Genomic DNA, 18,495 nt, shown 5'->3' on the forward strand with positions numbered 1-18,495 from the left:
AAAAGACATAACAGGTATCTGGCTTCCAAGCATATTCCATACACTGCAATGTTTAGTTTCAAAGAAGATTCTTGATGGCTAAAAAGGTTTGCCATATTAAAGATTATGGTAGTTTAAATGATACACTGCCATGTTTAGTTTAAATGATGCTGAAACCTAATATTAACATCTTAAAGATTATGGTAGTTAAGTTCTAAAACTAGCCAAATATGTTTTATTGACCATCCTTCCAGAACTTTCCCTTGGGCTGAGTGCAATCAATATCAAGGGAACTTTGGTTCTTTCTATTGGTTTTTACCAAAATATCTATGGAATATCTGTTGGAAGTTTAATTTTTCCTCTTGGGGGGAGGGGGAGTTACTGCAACAAAGACCACCATCACCATCAAGCCTTAAATGCCGATAGGTGACATTGGCTACATGAGTCTTATTGTGCCAATCATGAGTGCTGTCAGATCTTTTCTCAATATCTCAATCCAAGTTATTCTAGGTCTACTTCTCCCCCTCTTGCTGCCTTTAACAACATCTAAATCACTCATTCTTGCTCGAGCATTGCATGGTCTATGTTGCCAGGGTCCAAACCATCTTAGTTGCGTTTCACTTATCTTTCGTAGGAGCTACTCTTTTTATCTTTCAGTGTTATACTGCTCATTCATCTTGACATTCTCATTTTTTCGACTTATTGGATATGCCCAACACTTTGATCAATACAATATAGCTAGTTTATAGCCATCTTATAGAAATTTTCTTTTATATAATGGTATAGTTAGTACGTGCCAAGAAAATGGCATCTAAAAGTTTCACCAATTGAACAGAACATTTAGGTTCAAACAAGAAGATTCAAAGACCAGAGAGTAAAATAGTACATGCATAATGAATCACACAACCAGTGAAAAAACTCATCCCAGTGCCCAGTTTCAAAGCATACAACAATTAAAATACTCACGTCTGCCAGCATCTCTGAATAATATCTGCAATAGCAGGGTCCATATCAGAAGGAATCTCAAGACGACGATGCTGAAATCCAACAGCACCAACCACTTGCATTGGATTCATTCCTCCCCAAGGTTGTTGCAGCGTAGACAGCTCCCATAATATGACACCAAAGCTAAAGACATCGCATCTGCATATGAAAACATCTTCTGTTTACATATACAGAATAAAAAAAATTGAGAACAAAATTATATATAGAAAGAAATATGTATACTTTTCATTTGAAGGCTCATTTCTTAGTACTTCAGGAGCCATCCACTCAGCCTGAACAAGAATAACAGATCATAAATTACACTTGTCTTATCATGATCATTGAATTTAAAATACACCCATAATAACCTCAAAATAGACTGCAAGCAATGCAAAACGACATAAATGGCACAAAATATGGCTGTTTGTGCACAACCAAAATAATAAAAAGGTGTCAACAATAATTTAACATATTCATCTTCCTCCTAGAAAAATTAAATAAATAAATCTTAGAAGAAGTCAGAAATATGATAACAATGCATTGAAAGAGACTGGCTGTTGACAACAAGCCTATGCACAGAGTATTTAATCTTTAAGTGAATTAAGGACTCAGGTCCTGGATGCACCTCAAAAGAAAAAGTTCAGATGAGAACGAATTAGAAGGATATAAGAGATTAACATAGAAGATGATTGTCAAAAGATAACAGATAGATGCAAGGTAAAGTTGCAGGCAATTACATGCAGAAACCTAGATAATGAGATTGTATCATACATGTGACAATGTCAGCACGAATAAACGGCTACATTGACCTTTTATGTATACAAGGAATATTATTATCTACATGGTGGGCGACTTGATCATTTGTAGGTTCTCCAGTTCCTCGAAATGTTTGTTACTGGTTACTGTGTTATGTTAGCTAATACCGTATGTTACTGGTGATAAAATTGTCATTATGTAAATGAAATATATTATAAATAGAATTAGAGATCTAACACTTTTTATGAGGTTCTCTCGCATCACATCAAAATCGATGAACCCAAAGAATCTTGTTCCCTCCAATCTGCAACAAATTATAACCCAAAAGGTGAATGGTACCAACTACTTGCAGTGGTCTAAGGCAGTCACGATAGATTTGACTGGCTTAGATAAGTTCAAACACCTTCTTCCATCAAATCTTCACCATGATTAGTATGGGTCTAGGACGATGCATTGATTGTTTATTTGCAGAACCACATGGAATCTCAGATTGCTAGTTGTTAGAGGTTATTTATGTCTTTTAGTATTATTATAGTCAAGTGAGTTAGAATGTTAATTAGTGAGAGTTAGTAAGGGTATTATTGTCATTAGAATGTATTTGTATTATAAATAGAGGGAGAGACCTATCTTCAAGTTAGGTCATTCATTTTAATAAAATCTTAACATGGTATCAGAGCGAAATCCAACCTAAACCCTATTCCCCTCAGCCGTTGCCAGAAAACACCATTCCTGTGGCTGTCCTTCCTAGATCCACTTCCATATTATTTCACAAAACCAACCATACACCCATAAACGGAACCCCCCGAAGCCTAACCCCATAAAACCCCATAGCCCGAGGATCCCCCCACGCACACCTGTGCACCAGCCAAATGCCAGCAGGGCCAACCCCACGTGCTGGCGCGTGAGTGATGTTCCGGGCACTTTTTTCTCTCTTTTCCTCTGCCTTCTCTAGACTATATTATCAAGCTGCTAGGCCTGTTTTTAGCTAAAAAATTCAACCTTTTCCGACCATGTGCTCACAGTATTCCATTAATCTTTGTTCAGGGTTTGTGAAGGCTTCTTTGTGAGTTTTCTGGAGCTGTGGCAGCATTCGTATGTTCAGTTCTGAGGCTGTGGCAGTGCTATATCCGTCGGTGAGTTGTTCACCTCATCCGTGGTTGTGTTGGTGAGTTGTTTACATAGTTTGTGATTGTCTCGATTAGTTTTGATTCTTCTTCTTGCTTTGGTGTGGTTGCTGATTTGTGAGTGTTGGGATAAAATCTATGAATCCCAAAAATTTGTTTCCTACATTGCTGCCACAAATAATGACTCAAAGTTGGATGAAAAAACTATGTTCAATGGTTTAAATCTGTTCGGATTTATTTAGTAGGGAAATCTGACCACTTGCTCCAATTTGATCATTTTGATGAGAAGAGAAAAGACGTATTGATTCAAGAAGGTGCCTTGATTGTTTCCCTCTTATGGAATTCGATGGAGCCACAAATTGATCAGATGTGTATGCATCTAGATATGTGCAAGGAGATTTGGGATTATGTCAAACTTCTATACTCCAGTAACATTACATGTATGCATGATTTATCCCAGGAGTACTTTTAGTTACAACAAGGAGATAGGCGTATTGCAGATTATTTTGGAGAGATGAAGTGTATTCATAAGGAGCTTAACATCGTGCAACCTATAAATGTTGACGTTTGTGAGGTACAGAAGCAAAGGGAGCACATGATAGTTCATCTTGTTCTAGCAGGCTTGAGACCTAAGTTTGAGGCAATCTGGTCCCAGGTACTTAGTAGTGCCGAGCTGCAATCATTTGTCAATGTTTATTCTCGTGTCCTTTGTGCATCCTTTAGCGCGCACTCTCTTGCTCTTGTTCTATACAAACAACGACAAAAGTTATTGAGGTGGTTCAAGTGGTCGTAGTGGTAGAGACGGACGAAGTAGAGGTACTCCTCATTAGTGCACTCATTGTGGACAGAGTAATTATACTATTGAGCAATGTAGGGATCTCTATGGCAGACCTTTACATGTTGCCAATGCAGCCACCATTGACTTCACACCTTTGGGATCAGCCAATGCAGCCACCACCGACTCCTCGCCTTTGGGCCAAGTGTGGGGCAACGTACTGTATCCATGTCAGAGGAAGAGTATTCCAAGTTCCAGTAGTATCAAGCATCACAACAAGTTTCTCTTCGCATTGCATCTCTTGCCCAAATAGGTAATCAAACAATATTCTTGTCATCCGATACTTTTCGCCCTAGTCCTTGGATCATAGACTCCGCTGCCACTGATCATATCATATGTATACCTAGCTTTTTCTCCACTTTTCAATGTACTGCAAATTTACCTCATGTTACTCTTTATGATGGATCCACCATTGCAATCAAGGAAACTGGGATTGTAAATACCACTTCTTTTATTTCTCTTCCTTTGGTTTTTTGTATTCCCAAATTTCCTTTCAATTCTATGTCTATTAGCAAAATTACTAAATCCATGAATTATTCAATGATATTCTTCCTTGATTTTGTGGTTATTCAAGATTTGAAGCGAGGAAGACGATTGGTGGAGGGCGTGAAGGGTGGACTCTATCACTTTGAGCCGCTATCTCCTTCCAGCGCCTGCATTGCTGCTGCCACACCTTTCCAAATTCATTGTTGCCTCAGTCATCCCTCATTGGAAAAAGTTAAAATGTCTTGTTCCTAGTTTGAGTTTTGTGTCTAGTCTTGATTGTGGGTCTTGTCAGTTAGGAAAGCACCATCATATTCCTTTCGCTTCCCAAGTCAATAAACGGTTTGCAAGCCCTTTTATGTTAGTTCATTATGATGTTTGGGGTCCTAGTAGGGTTGTGTCCAAGTTGGGTCTCTGGTACTTTGTAACCTTTGAGGATGATTATTCGAGAATGACTTAGTTATATTTAATAAAAGATCGTTTTGAGTAATTTCATGTATTTTGTGCCTTTTGTTCTAAAATAAAGACTCAATTTGGTTTGCTAGTTTGAATACTTCAAAGTGATAATGCTAAAGAGTTTTTCAGGGCACAATTCACTACTTGTATGACTCAGTTTGGAATTGTTAATCAATGATCTTGTGCTCACAATCCTCGACAAAATGGGGTTACAGAGAGGAAAAATGGACATCTTGAAATGACTTGCACCTTACTTTATCAAATGCATGTACCTAAAGTGTTTTAGAGTGATGTTGTGCTTACTGCTTGTTATCTGATCAACATATGTCATCCTCTATTCTTAGTGGTAAAATCCCTACCCCATTCTCTTTCCTAATTCACCTTTATTTGCTCTTCCTCCTCGTATATTTGGATGTGTGTCCTTTGTTCATCAACTAACCCCTGGGGTGGATAAGTTGGATCCTCGTGCTATAAAATGTGTCTTTTTGAGTCTACACCTTATTACACCAGCTATTGAGCGCTTCTGAGCACAATGAGTCTCTTCCTTTGCCTAATCTTCCAGATTCTACATTGTTGTCGCCCAACCAACCATATGAAAGGTAAACTCACATGTACTCAACATCGCATCTCCATCTTGTTTGTTATGACTCCTTATCGCCCTCCTATTATTTTTTTGTCACTGCTCTATCATCTGCTACCCTTCCTAAATCTGTTTTGGAAGCCTTAGCTCGTTTCGGTTGGAGAGATGCTATGGTTGAAGAGATAAATGCTTTACATGACAATGGTACTTGCGACTTGGTACCTTTTCCTCCTAAAAAGTCTATGGTTGGTTGTCGTTGGGTTTACATTGTGAAAGTCAACCCTGATGGTTTTATGGCTCATCCAAAAACTTGTCTTGTTACTAAGAGATACACTCAGGTGTATGGTTTGGATTATTCTGATACTTTTTCTTTAGTTGCCAAGCTTACATCAATACGTCTGTTCATCTCCTTGGCTACTAGTCATTGGCCTCTGCAGTAGTTAGATGTGTAAAATGCCTTCTTGCATGGAGACCTTGAGGATGAGGTTTATATGGAGCAACCACCTTAGTTTGTAGTTCAGGGGGAGTCAATCTTAGTGTGTCGGCTCAAGAAGGATTTATATGGTTTAAAACCGTTTCCTAGAACATGATTTGGTCGTTTCAGTGTTGTAGTACTTGAGTTTGGTCGTCGACGGTGTGCAGTGGATCATTCCATGTTTTATCATCATACTTAATTGGGTAGGATCCTTCTTGTTGCTTATGTGGATGATATTGTTATTACAAGTGATGATGATAAAGGTATTCAGAGTCTTAAACTTTTTCTATAGACTAAGTTTTATACCAAAGATTTGGGACCGTTGAAATACTTCTTGGGGATATAAGTATCTAGATCTCGTATTGAAACTGTTTTGTCATAGAGGAAGTATGTTCTTGATCTGTTGGATGAAACTAGCTTGTAGGGATCTAAACCGATTGATACAACCATGGATTCTAATAGCAAGTTAGTGTCGGATATGGTTGATTTGCTACCTAATCCTGAACAATACTAGAGATTTGTTGGAAAGTTGAATTATCTCACAGTCACTCAATCGGATATATCATTTGCAGTAAGTGTTGTGAGTCAATTTCAAGATTCTCCAATGAAAAGTCATTGGGATGCGGTAATTCTAATCTTGACATATCTCAGGTGCACCCGGGAGAGGTCTTTTATATCGTGATTAGGGTCACACTTACATGGATATATAGAGGTAGATTGGGCTGGATCGCCTTCCAACCAGAGATCCACAACCGGGTACTATATCTTGGTTGTTGGTAAATTGGTTTCTTGGAAGAGTAAGAAACAAGCTGTGGTGGCAAGGCCAAGTGCTGAATCAGAATATAGAGCTATGGCTCACACTACTTGTGAACTTGTTTGGTTGAAGAACATGTTGGAAGAAATGGATATTTCTCATTCTTAGCCTATGAAGTTGATGTGTGACAATCAAGCTACACTTCATATTGCCTCCAACCCAATCTTTCATGAGCAGACGGAGCACATTGAAGTTGATTGCCACTTTGTTCAAGAGAATCTTGTGCAGAAGCTCATTACTACAACTTATGTGAAGTCTGATATGGAACTTGCTTATTTGTTTTCCAAAGTGTTGGGGGTGCTCATGTTAAATTCATTTGTAACAAGCTAGGAGCATATAGCATTTACACTCCAGCTTGAGGGGGAGTGTTAGAGGTTATTTATGACTTTTAGTATTATTATTATTATTATTAAATGTGTTAGTATGTTGATTAGTAAGAGTTAGCGAGGGTATTATTGTCATTAGAATGTATTTTTTTTGTATTATAAATAGAGGAAGAGACCTATCTTCAAGTTAGGTCATTCATTTTAATCAATCTTAACACTAGTGCTATTGGTTATTTTGGTCTTTTAGCACTATTAATGTGTTATTGTTATGTTAAGCGTGAGTTAGTAGCAATATTATGGTCATTGCTATGCACTTAACATGAGTTATAAATAGAGGGAGAGACCTATCGTTATGATAAAGTTTTCTAATTTAACCAATACTTCAACATGATATTAGAGCACTAGCATAAATCCTTGGTGCATAGTCACCACCAAACCAAACCCTAAACTCAATCATCCTATGCAGACCTTCCACTATAGGAGGATCCACTACACAAGTAGAGATCATGAGCAAGTTCAGGAATTTCAAAAAAAAAAAAAAAAAAGGTCGCCAAAAAAATTCCTGGACATCCCTTCCCTTCCAGAATCCGAAGAACCCCTTCAAGTTTTGCAAAACCAAACTCATAACTAGCCACAAGATGCTCCAATCTATTGGGCTAAGAAATTTCATCGTTGGAGGAAGCCTTATGTGCTGGATGACTACCAAAACTATGACCCCATGCACTAGTGCATGAAAGAATTTTTCAGCCTATTTTCCTCTGAACTATCTTGTATCCTTTCCTACATATACTATCAAGTTTTTTGTCCAAAGATCCAACCTTTTTTGATAATTCGCTCATGCCACTTTGTTAATGGTTGTGTGGTACCATTAGGGCTATCAGTTAGTTTCTTGGGGCTATAGGGGATCCACTTTCTTCTTTTTTGGTTCGTTCTTGTGTTAGAGGCCTTGAGTTGTGGCATCTCATCTACAATTTGCTGATAAAACTTTTTTTTTTCTTAGAAGATCATAGGGAGTCTTTTTCAAATGAGCTTACTATTTTGTAACTGTTTGAGCAGATTAATCATTTAAAAATAAATTTGGGGAAGAGTTGAAAGTTTGTATCAATTTAAATGTGTCTAGATTTTTGGAGTTGACCTCTTTATCTTGGTGTGGTATTCTAGATTAACCTTGACTAATCTAGAAGTGCCTTAGGGTTGTAATCCTAGGTCTGTTGCATTTCAGAATTCTGTGCTGGAGGTGTAGGACAGCTGAATGGGTGCTTTATTCTCTCTAGGTGGTCATCCTACCCTCGCTTTGGCATGTCTTTCAACTCTCTAGTATCCATCTCTATTTCCTCTATACTTTTGGAATTTTAGTGGAGGTAGCTAGAAATATTGAGAGACATGCGATATTATTTGGGGTCTGGGGTGGGGGAAAGGGATCATCTGGTTAGTTCAGAGATTGTTTCTAGGTTTTAAATGGAGGGGGCTTTAGGTCTAAATAATTCTGTGTCTAAGAACATTGATTCAATTGGTAAATAGCATTGGAGTTCTCTTAGAGGAGACTTCCCTCTAGCCTAAAAGTCATTAAAAGAAAATTTGGCATGCAGGGCATGTGTGGGACACATTTGGGGCTGAGATGTTCTATTGAGAATTACTGGAAGTGCTTTTCGCAGATATATCCTCTTTTTATTTTGTACACCAAACTTATTGTGGGTAATGGGTACCACATTCAATTTTGAGATGACATTTGAGTGGGTGATTCTTTTTATAGGCTGTCCTCATTGCACAATGGATCTGTTTCTTCCTTCTTGATTGCTGATGAGGATTCTTTTAAAGTTAGAGATGGAGAGAAGAAGAGGAGAGAAGAAGAAAAGAAGAGAAGAAAAGAGAAGAAGAGAGGAAAAAACTGAGCAGCAGTTTCCTGGAGTCTACATACAGCTCCAGGTCTGCCCTCTTATATATTATTAATAATAATAAAATCTAAAGGATAAAAATACTCCCATTAAATTTTGGGATGACATTCAATTTTGGGTAATGGGTACCACATTCAATTTTGGGATGACATTTGAGTGGGTGATTCTGGGATTTGCACTTGTGTTTCCTCCTCGTTTTTATAGGCTGTCCTCATTGCACAATGGATCTGTTTCTTCCTTCTTGGTTGCTGATGGGGATTGTTTTAAAGTTAGAGATGGAGAGAAGAAGAGGAGAGAAGAGAAGAGAAGACGAGAGGAAGAAAACCGAGCAGCAGTTTCCTGGAGTCTACATACAGCTCCAGGTCTGCCCTCTTATATATTATTAATAATAATAAGATCTAAAGGATTAAAATACTCCCATTAACACAATTATTAAAATAAAATATTCTCTTCTAACACTCTCCGTCAAGCCGGAAGTGTATAAATATCACCCAACCCAGTTTGTAACAAACATTAGACAAGGCGGGATTAAATAAAGGCTTTGTAAAAACATTGATCAACAAATTTCACGAAGGAAGAACCTTCTTCAACACAGCAACCCTCACAAAATGACAGTCAACTTCTATGTGCATTGTCCTCTCATTAAACACTGGATTGCTAGCAATATAAATGGCATTATGATTATATCAATACACATCTATTGGCTTTGTTACCAAGAATAGCATCTCTAACACGAGACTTCAGCCACATAAGTTCACTCACAGTATGAGCCATAGCTCAATATTCCACTTAAATCTTGCTACCGTAGTTTGTTTCTTGTTATGCCAACTAACAAGATTACCTCCCACAAACGTACAATATCAAGTAGTAGACCTTCAATCATCAACAAATCCAGTCCAATCTACATCAGAGTATCCCACAATCTCATAATTTCTATAACATTTATATATCAAACCTTTGCTGCGACCCGAGAGAGCCTTTAAGATACTGCAAAATCCTACAAACAGCATCCTAATGTGGTAATTTGCCAACTACCTATATTGAAATTTGTCTTCAAAGTATAGTCCAACACCCCTAAACAATTTCACATTGGGATCCACAGGAGTATCAACTAGTTTACCTCCCAACAAACTAGTCTCACTTAGTGTAACGGTCTTGGGCTCAACTCAAGTGAGGTATTGTTCGCTTTGGCCCACTGGCCTCACGGGTTTGTCCTATAAAAGACACCTCATATAGTTGGAACTCAAATCATTCTTATAAGCCCAAGATCTCCCTAATACACATCCGAAGTGGGACCATAATAGGCTATCGCATCCGATCTCTAACGCCCTCGTCAGAGTGACTTATACCTCTGTGTAGGATTTACCCACATGATAGTACCCTTAGGGTGGCTCTAACACCAAATATAACGGTCATGGGCTCAACTCTGGTGAGGTATTGACCACTTTGGCTCACTGGCCTCACGGGTTTGTCATATAAAAGGCGTCTCACATGGTTGAAGCTCAAATCATCCTTATAAGCCCAAGATCTCCCTAATACACATTCAATGTGGGACTGTGGCACTTAGCAAGTCCAACATATTCACTGAGATAGATTCAACCATTTCCTAGCCTGTACAATCTCAATACCAAGAAAACAATGCAAAATATTCATTTTCTAGATTTGGAATTTTGCTTGAAGGCACTACTTAACGTCTGTAATCCCATTATTGTCGCTACCAATAATGAAGATATCATGAACATAAACTATTAGAGGTACCACACGTCTCCATTTTGCAGACAAAAACTAAATTAACAAAGTAATACTAGATAAAGCTAAACGCAGAGTCTACAACACTAAATTTTCAAACCATGCTCAAGGAGACTATTTAAAACCATAAATGAACTTATACAACCTATATGCTTTACCATCATCCCCCTTAAGCAACATACCCAAGAGTATTAACTAGTATAACTACTCCTGAAAATCTCCGTACAAGAAAGCATTTTTCATATTTAATTGATATAACGGCCAATCAAAATTGATTGCTAATGAGATCAATACATGGACAAAATTCAATCGAGCAACAAGAGAATTCTCAAAATAATCAATACCATACATTTGGGTGTGCCCCTTGGCAACTAATCGAGCCTTAAGTCATTCAATAGAGCCATCAAGAAGATATTCGATGGTGTAGACCCAATGACACCTAAGCAACTCTTTACCAAGAGGAAGATCTACCAAGCCCCACGTCCCTCGAGTGGTCAAGGCATCCATTTCTACGTCCATTGCATGCTTCACCTAGGGTTAGCAAGTGCTTCAACATGAGAGGAAGGGATAGAAATAAAGGAAATTGACAAGGCAAAATAACACATAGGACTAGGAAGGCAAAGAATTGAAACATAATTAGCAATAGGATAAGACAATAAGGATTGTTGAGCACATGTTTGGATACCTTTCTAGTGTGCAATGGGAAAATCCAAGTCAAATGGGGATGGATCTCCATAAACAAAAGTCCAAATAGTGATGGGCAGAGGAGGCGTTTGCATGGTGGTAGTGATGTCTGTGCTTACTTTCCATTGTTCATAAACCTTCAATTGTTTCTATGGATCAGTAACTAATGGATTTGCAAGAGGGGCAGAAGATTTCTCAAGAGGAATAAGGGTGTCACCTAAAAAAAAAGTGACATCAGCACTAACATATTTCCTACAAGTATAGGGATCATAATGTCTATATCCTTTCTAAGTTCTTGAGTACCCAACAAAGACACATTAAATAACATGAGGAGAGAACTTGTCCTAGCTAGCATGTGGAACATGAACAAAACATGTGCACTCAAAGACACGAGGAACAATAGAGAACATGGATGTTTCTAGGTACACAATGGAGAAGGGTATTTGTCCCCCTCACTTTGAGGACATCCTATTGGGTAGAAAACATGATGTAAGAAGAGTATCGGTTCAAATGGTTTTAAAAGCATGCATATGAAGGAGTAGGGATTGTGTGATGTCAAGTAAATGTCTACTTCTTCATTCAACTACTCTATTCTGCTGAGGGGTGATGCATACATGATGTATGATGAATAATCCCTTTGGTCAAGCAAAAAGACTGAAGCTCATTTTGAACAAATTCAAGTGCATTGTCAAATGTCGATGCCAAAGTGATTTTTTATTTCCTAGTAAAATTGAGTACATACATTCAAAAATTTAGACCTATCTTTTAATGAATAGATCCAAGAACGTGAAAAATTATCCACAAAGGACACAAGGTATTGATGACTAGTCAAATTCTTGACTCTACATGGACCCCAAATATCCGAATGAATAGCAGAAAACAATGATTTCCTATGAGACTCAACTCTAGATGGAAAAAATGTCCTAATATGCTTTCCCAATTGACACGTAGAACACTCAAAACAAGAAACAGACTTGAACATGGGAAAATATTTTTGTCGATTTTGAAGGAATAGATGACCCAAACGAGCATGCCACTAATCAGGAGAGACACCATGAGTAGAAATTGAGGAAGCCGTTGACAAGAATTGGACCCACCAATGACCACTATCGAAATAATATAGGCCATCCTTCTCAAGCCCTCCACCAATCCTCTTCTTCGTTTGGAAATCCTAAATAACACAATGGGAAGGAAAGAAGGTCACTGAATAGTTATGAGGCTTAGTTAATTGATTAACTAATAGCAAGTTAAAGGGAAAATAAGGCACATATAACATATACAAAAGAGGAATAAAAGGAACTGAGAGAATATTGCCAAAACCAAACCAATAGCAAGAGTAAGCTTAAAGTATAAAGTAGTGGAGTTCAAGGACTAAAACAAATTAGGGCTACTTGTCATACAAGAGAAGGCACCATAATCTATACCCAAGATGAGGAATGAAGAGGCAAGAAGCCCCCAGTTGTACTTGAATAAGCCACGGTATCACTAAATGTAAAAGATTGAGTTTGGAGTTGCTGCACCAAGCAAAAAAGATTGTTAAGCTCCTCTCGAGATATGGTGGATGATGTACTCAACTCCCAAGTGGAGTGGCTAGGTGCGTTTGAAGTGTCAATAGTAGAATGACCCTTTGCAAGACACTCAGTGGGTCGAGCTAGTTTCCCAAGGAGATCTCAACAATGATAAGTGGTATGATTTTCCTCGCCATAATGTGTACAAAATGGAAGAATTGCCACGATGAACTCCTCGTTTATTACAATCCTTGCCACAACCACAGTGTTGCTAGGTGTGTTTGAAGTGTCGATAGTAGAATCACCCTTTGCAAGAGACTCATTGGATCGAGCTAGTTTCCCGAGGAGATCCCATCAATTATAAGTGGTATGATTTTCCTTGCCACGATGTGTGCAAAATGCAAGAATTGCCACAATGAACTCCTCGTTTATTACAACCCCTGCCATGACCACAATCCAAACCTCATCCTCACCCTTGTCCTCCAAAACTTCCCCCTACTATAGTTAGAGGTAGCATCCATGGTGACTTATCACAAGAAGGAGCTTGAGAAATCAGGCAGTACATATTAACACAAACAGATCTTTCAGGACTTCAAAATACCAGAACATACAACACTCCAAACTCTCCAAAATCCATAACTTCAATAGGCAGCTATGACTACAAAACTGAGCTTACAATATCCTAGGAATTACTTAACCACCATGAAAAGGGCAGGCCACAGCAAAATACTGCAGACATTTAATAAACAACCTGGCAGCAGCTCCAGGCATTACGGCTGGCAGCAACTGGAAATGAATGCAAAAAAAGAACAGGAAATAAACATATGAACTCCAATTACCAGCAATCAGTACAAGATTGCAGGCAATCAATCACAAATACATGTCATCAAAACAGCAACATCAGCAAACCACAAAAAGAGGTGACAGGAGGAACAGCACCAGCAGCAGCATACTTAGACAGAGTATAACTCACTTTCACATCAGCAAATCACCATGAAAACATACAGCATCCTGCCAAGGATGCTGCACAGCCTAACCCAGTGAGACGTGTTCTTAAACAACTCTCAAACCAACCAGAAAATCAGAATTGAGGACTGATTAGGGGAGGATAAGGAAAAAAATGAAAAACAGAGTATCAAAACCAATTCAGATAAATCAGATTTGAAGGACATCAATGTTCTGATACCATGAAGTAAAGTTAGAGATAGAGGAGAGAAGAAGAGAAAAAGAGAGGAAAAAAACTGAGCAGCAGTTTCCTGGAGTCTATGTATAGCTCCAGGTCTGCCCTCTTATATATTATTAATAATAATAAAGTCGTAAGAAAAAAAGTACCCCATTAACAAAACCTAATTATTAAAATAATGTATTCTCTTTTAATAGGGATGAATTCTCTTGAAATTTTCATTCTTGTGTGTCTCTTGACAATAGGAAGCTGTTGGAGCTCACCTCCTTATTACATCTGTTTGAGGGCAGTTATCCTTCCTCTGGTCGGGACTATTGGACATTGGTCCTCCACTCTTTGGGGGAGAACTCTTGCAAGTGTTTTTTTCTTGGGATATTATATATATATATATATATTAAGAGAGAGAATATACAATCAGAGCAAGGATAATATATCTTCGAAAGGAAAACGGAAAAACAAAATAAAGAAAGAAAGAAATTAAATAGAGAAATAAATAAATAAATAACTAAAATTGACCAAGAAAGCCTCTCTTCCATCGTAATTCATCAAACAATTAAAATTAGCTAATTCCCTCTTACCTTTTTTCACCTTAGATTACCACCATCAAGCTGAACTTCAATTCCACCACAATTAAACAATTTGAGGCCCAAATTATCCAATAAAATCGGAGCTTGAAGGTCCTTCCCAGAAATTTCTTCAATTCGGGTGGGCACCATTCCATCACTAACCTTATGCTCTTTATCTGAAACATACAACAACAACAAGCCTTAAGTTTCACTAGGTGGGGTTAGCTACATGAATCCTTTCCCGCAAATTCACCCGATCCAAAGCATTTTCCTCCATTAGATTAAGGTTTATTAAATCCTTCCTCACTACTTCATTCCAAGTTAATTTAGGGCCACCTATACCCCTTTTCATGTCAGAAACCATAACTAACTCACTCCTCCTCACAGGTGCTCTACTAGACCTGCGTTTTAAATGCCCAAACCATCTAAGTCGCCCCTCCCTTGTATTGTTTTCAACTGGTGCTATGCCTAAATTATTGCGTATATGTTTATTTCTTACTTTATCTTTTAATGTTAAACCACTCATCCACCTTAACAAACACATCTCAACAACTTTCATTTTTTGTACATGTTGTTTCTTAGTTGTCTAGCATTCTAAACTATAAAGCATAGCTAGCCTTATAACTATCTTATAAAACTTTTCTTTTAATTTTAAGGGTATTCTACGATCACACAACACACTTGACACACTCCTCCATTTTACCCAACCTGTCTTAATTCTATGTACTACATCTTCATCAATTTCCCCTTCGCCTTGCATAATAGATCCAAGATATCTAAATCTATCAGTGCTATTTATCTCTTGATTATCCAATTTAATATTCTCTCTATCGCTACTCCTTACATTATTAAAATTGCATTTCAGATATTTTGTCTTATTCCTACTTATCCTAAACCCCTTAGACTCTAATGCGGCTCTCCAAAGTTCTTGCTTAGATTCCACTCCGCTCTTGCTATCATCAATCAATATGATATCATCTACAAACAACATACACCAAGGGATCTCATTTTGGATATTCCTAGTAATTTCATCAATTACTGAAGTAGAAAGATAAGGACTTAAAGTAGAAACTTGATGTATGCCTATTGTGATAGGAAATTCTCTAAAATCACCTCCTACAATCCTAACGCTAGTCACTACTCTATCATACATCTCCTTAATTGTTAATTTTGGTCTTAATGCCCTCTCCATTTGGTTTGCTTTCATTACATAGAAGAGATTTACATAGTTGTTGCCTGATTTTCAGCACTTAAATGCTGCCAGATTTTCAGCATTGTTTATAGTCTAATTGCCTGAATTATCTCCGTTAACATCCCCCCTCAAGTTGATGCTGGTGAATCAAGAAGCATCAATTTGTCAACCAAGAACTGATGCTCGTGCCAAGAAAGAGCTTTAGTGAATATGTCTACAGTTTGACGTTTAGTGGAAAAGGGAAATGTCAGGAAGAGTAATCACTCGTTTGTCAAAGGATTCACGTATGGAATGGCAATCGACTTCAATATGTTTCGTACGTTCATGGAATACAGGATTAGCAGCGATCCGAATAGCATTGGTGTTTTCAGTATGAAGAGGAGTGGAATGAAGCTGAGAAAAAACAAGTTCACCCAATAACCCACGAAGCCATATGATCTTAGAGCATGCGGAAGACATAGCACGATACTCAAACTCAGTGGAGGACTTGAAAACTTTGTCTTGCTTCTTACTCTTCCAAGAAATGAGTGCATTGCCTAAGAACATGCACCAGCCAATAACAGAGCAACGAGTATCCGCACATTCAGCCTAATCAGCATCACTATATACTCCACCAACTGTAAGGAAGATTCCTTAGGAAAGAACAACCCGCGTGTAGAGGTGCCCTTCAAATATTGAATAATGCGGAGGACAGCGGCTAAATGAAGATGTCGGAGAGCCTTTATAAATTGACTGCTTGCTGCACAGCAAAAGAAATATCAGGACGAGTAATTGTTAAGTAGTTCCAACTCCCAACAAGCTGCCGATACAAGGATGGATTTGATAGAAACTCGCCTTCCTCTTGACGAAGCTTAAGATTTACCTCCAAGGGATTAAGAACAGAATTCTCCGATTGGACACCAGCAAATAAAATCACTTCTTGCGTGTATTTGTGCTGGTGTAACAACATACCAGTCGAAGTAAGCTGCACCTCAAGGCCAAGAAAGTACTGTAGGAGACCAAGATCTTTCATGTGAAAAGAGGCCTTGAGATGCTGTTGTAATTGCTTAATTAACTCAGTATCAGAGCTAGTAATTACAATGTCATCCACATATACCAGAAGCAATACAATTCCTCCAAACGTCTTGTGAAGAAAAAGAGAGGAATCAAACTGACTCCGAGTAAAATGAAAAGCAAGCAGGGTAAAGCGAAATTTATCAAACCATGCACGTAGAGCCTGTTTCAGTCCATACAAGGATCGGCGTAGCCGACAAACCTCTGAGGAAGGTGTAGCAAACATGTCGGAAGGTGGAGACATATAGATTTCTTCCTTCAAATCCCTATGTAGAAAAGCATTCTTCACATCCATTTGCCGGAGATACCACCCCTGTGACATAGCAAGTGCCAAGATAATCTGCACAGTAGTCATTTTGGCAATAGGTGCAAAGGTCTCTTCATAATCAATACCATACTCTTGTTGGTTCCCAAGAGCCATGAGACGGGCCTTATATCTGTCCAATGACCCATCAAACCGAAACTTGATTGAGTACACCCATTTACAAACAATAGGTTTGACACCAGAGGGACAAGTCACAAGATCCCAAGTGTGATTATCTTGAAGAGCTTGGATTTGTTCTTGCATGGCTTCTTGCCAACATGCTTGGGTGGCTGCTTGGGTATATGAGTGAGTAACAGAAACAATGTCGAGAGCGGCAGTAAGCGAGGTATGAGGAAAACCATACCTATCCAATGGATGTGTAACCCGGGTGGAGCGCTGAGGAACCTCAGAATCAGATGACGAATCAGTGTCTGGAAGGGGTGTTGAAGAAGGAGGAGAACGTCGATGATACACCACACCTGGTTTAAATCGCTCAATAGAAGAAGACACATCATCAAAAGCGGGAAGAAGAGTAATAGGAGTATCAAAAATAACTTGAGACTGAAAGAAATATTGATTTTCGAAGAAAATCACATTCTGGGAGATCCTAAATTTGTTTGCATAAGCATCATAACAAACAAATCCTTTTTGAGTAGGACTATATCCCATAAAGGCACACATGGCAGATTGGGCAGCAAGCTTGTCACGCTCAATAGGTGGTAGATGAATAAAACAAACACACCTAAAAGTATGAAAGGATTGATACTCGGGAGATATGCCAAATAATCGAAAATATGGAGAATCATAATTTAGAGTGGCAGTAGGCAAACGATTGATCAAATAGACATCAGTAGATAAAGCTTCTACCCAGAACTTAGAAGGTACAGAAGAATCAATCAACAAAGTACGAACAACATCTAAGAGATGACGATTCTTACACTTAGCGACTCCAGCGACAAGAACACTGGGAAATTATCCCATTTTGCTGAAGAAAAGTTAGAAAAGAATGAGACATGTACTCCCCCCCCTGAGTCAAAGTGTAAAGTTTTGATAGAAGTATTGAACCGTGTCTCGACAAACGCAACAAATTTTTGAAAGATAGAAACAACGTCAGCTTTAGAGCGGAGAAAATATATCCAAGTGAATCGACTATGATCATCAATACACGTCACAAAATAATGATACTGGCCATGAGAAATAACAGGACTCACATCCAAAACATCAGTATGCACAATCTCAAAGCAATTAGAAGCACGACTACCATGCGCAGGAAAAGGTAAAGTTTTACTTTTACCAAGACGACAAGTAGCACAATCAAAAGACATAAGAGAAGAAAAGAAATCTTTATTGCCCAAAAAACCCTGTTTCATAAGATGAGCCAAGACAACAGAATTAGGATGACCCAATTTCTTATGCCAGACTTCATTATTATTGGCAGTAGTTGTACAAGCAAGAGAAACAACATTAGGAATAGAAAACTGTAAAGGGAATAAACATCCCACTTTAGGCCCCTTCGCGATCACCGTCCCCAACACCTGATCCTGCACAA

At 38.3% G+C, this 18,495-nt stretch overlaps 1 protein-coding gene across 11 annotated transcripts in view; it reads right to left on the reverse strand.

Annotated features, from left to right (window-relative positions):
• Positions 1 to 18,495, reverse strand: part of LOC131146446 (probable serine/threonine-protein kinase SIS8) — a 79,749-nt gene that overhangs the window by 18,019 nt on the left and 43,235 nt on the right. For all 11 annotated transcript variants that reach the window (XM_058096069.1, XM_058096066.1, XM_058096060.1 and 8 more), the window contains 2 exons: positions 1,207 to 1,256; positions 946 to 1,122 (listed from right to left, as the gene is read on the reverse strand). In XM_058096069.1, the coding sequence (XP_057952052.1) occupies positions 946 to 1,122; positions 1,207 to 1,256 (227 nt within the window). The remainder of the gene's footprint in view (positions 1 to 945; positions 1,123 to 1,206; positions 1,257 to 18,495) is intronic.

The sequence above is a fragment of the Malania oleifera genome, chromosome 13, assembly GCF_029873635.1.
Source record: "Malania oleifera isolate guangnan ecotype guangnan chromosome 13, ASM2987363v1, whole genome shotgun sequence".
In the NCBI taxonomy this organism is placed as follows: domain Eukaryota; kingdom Viridiplantae; phylum Streptophyta; class Magnoliopsida; order Santalales; family Ximeniaceae; genus Malania; species Malania oleifera.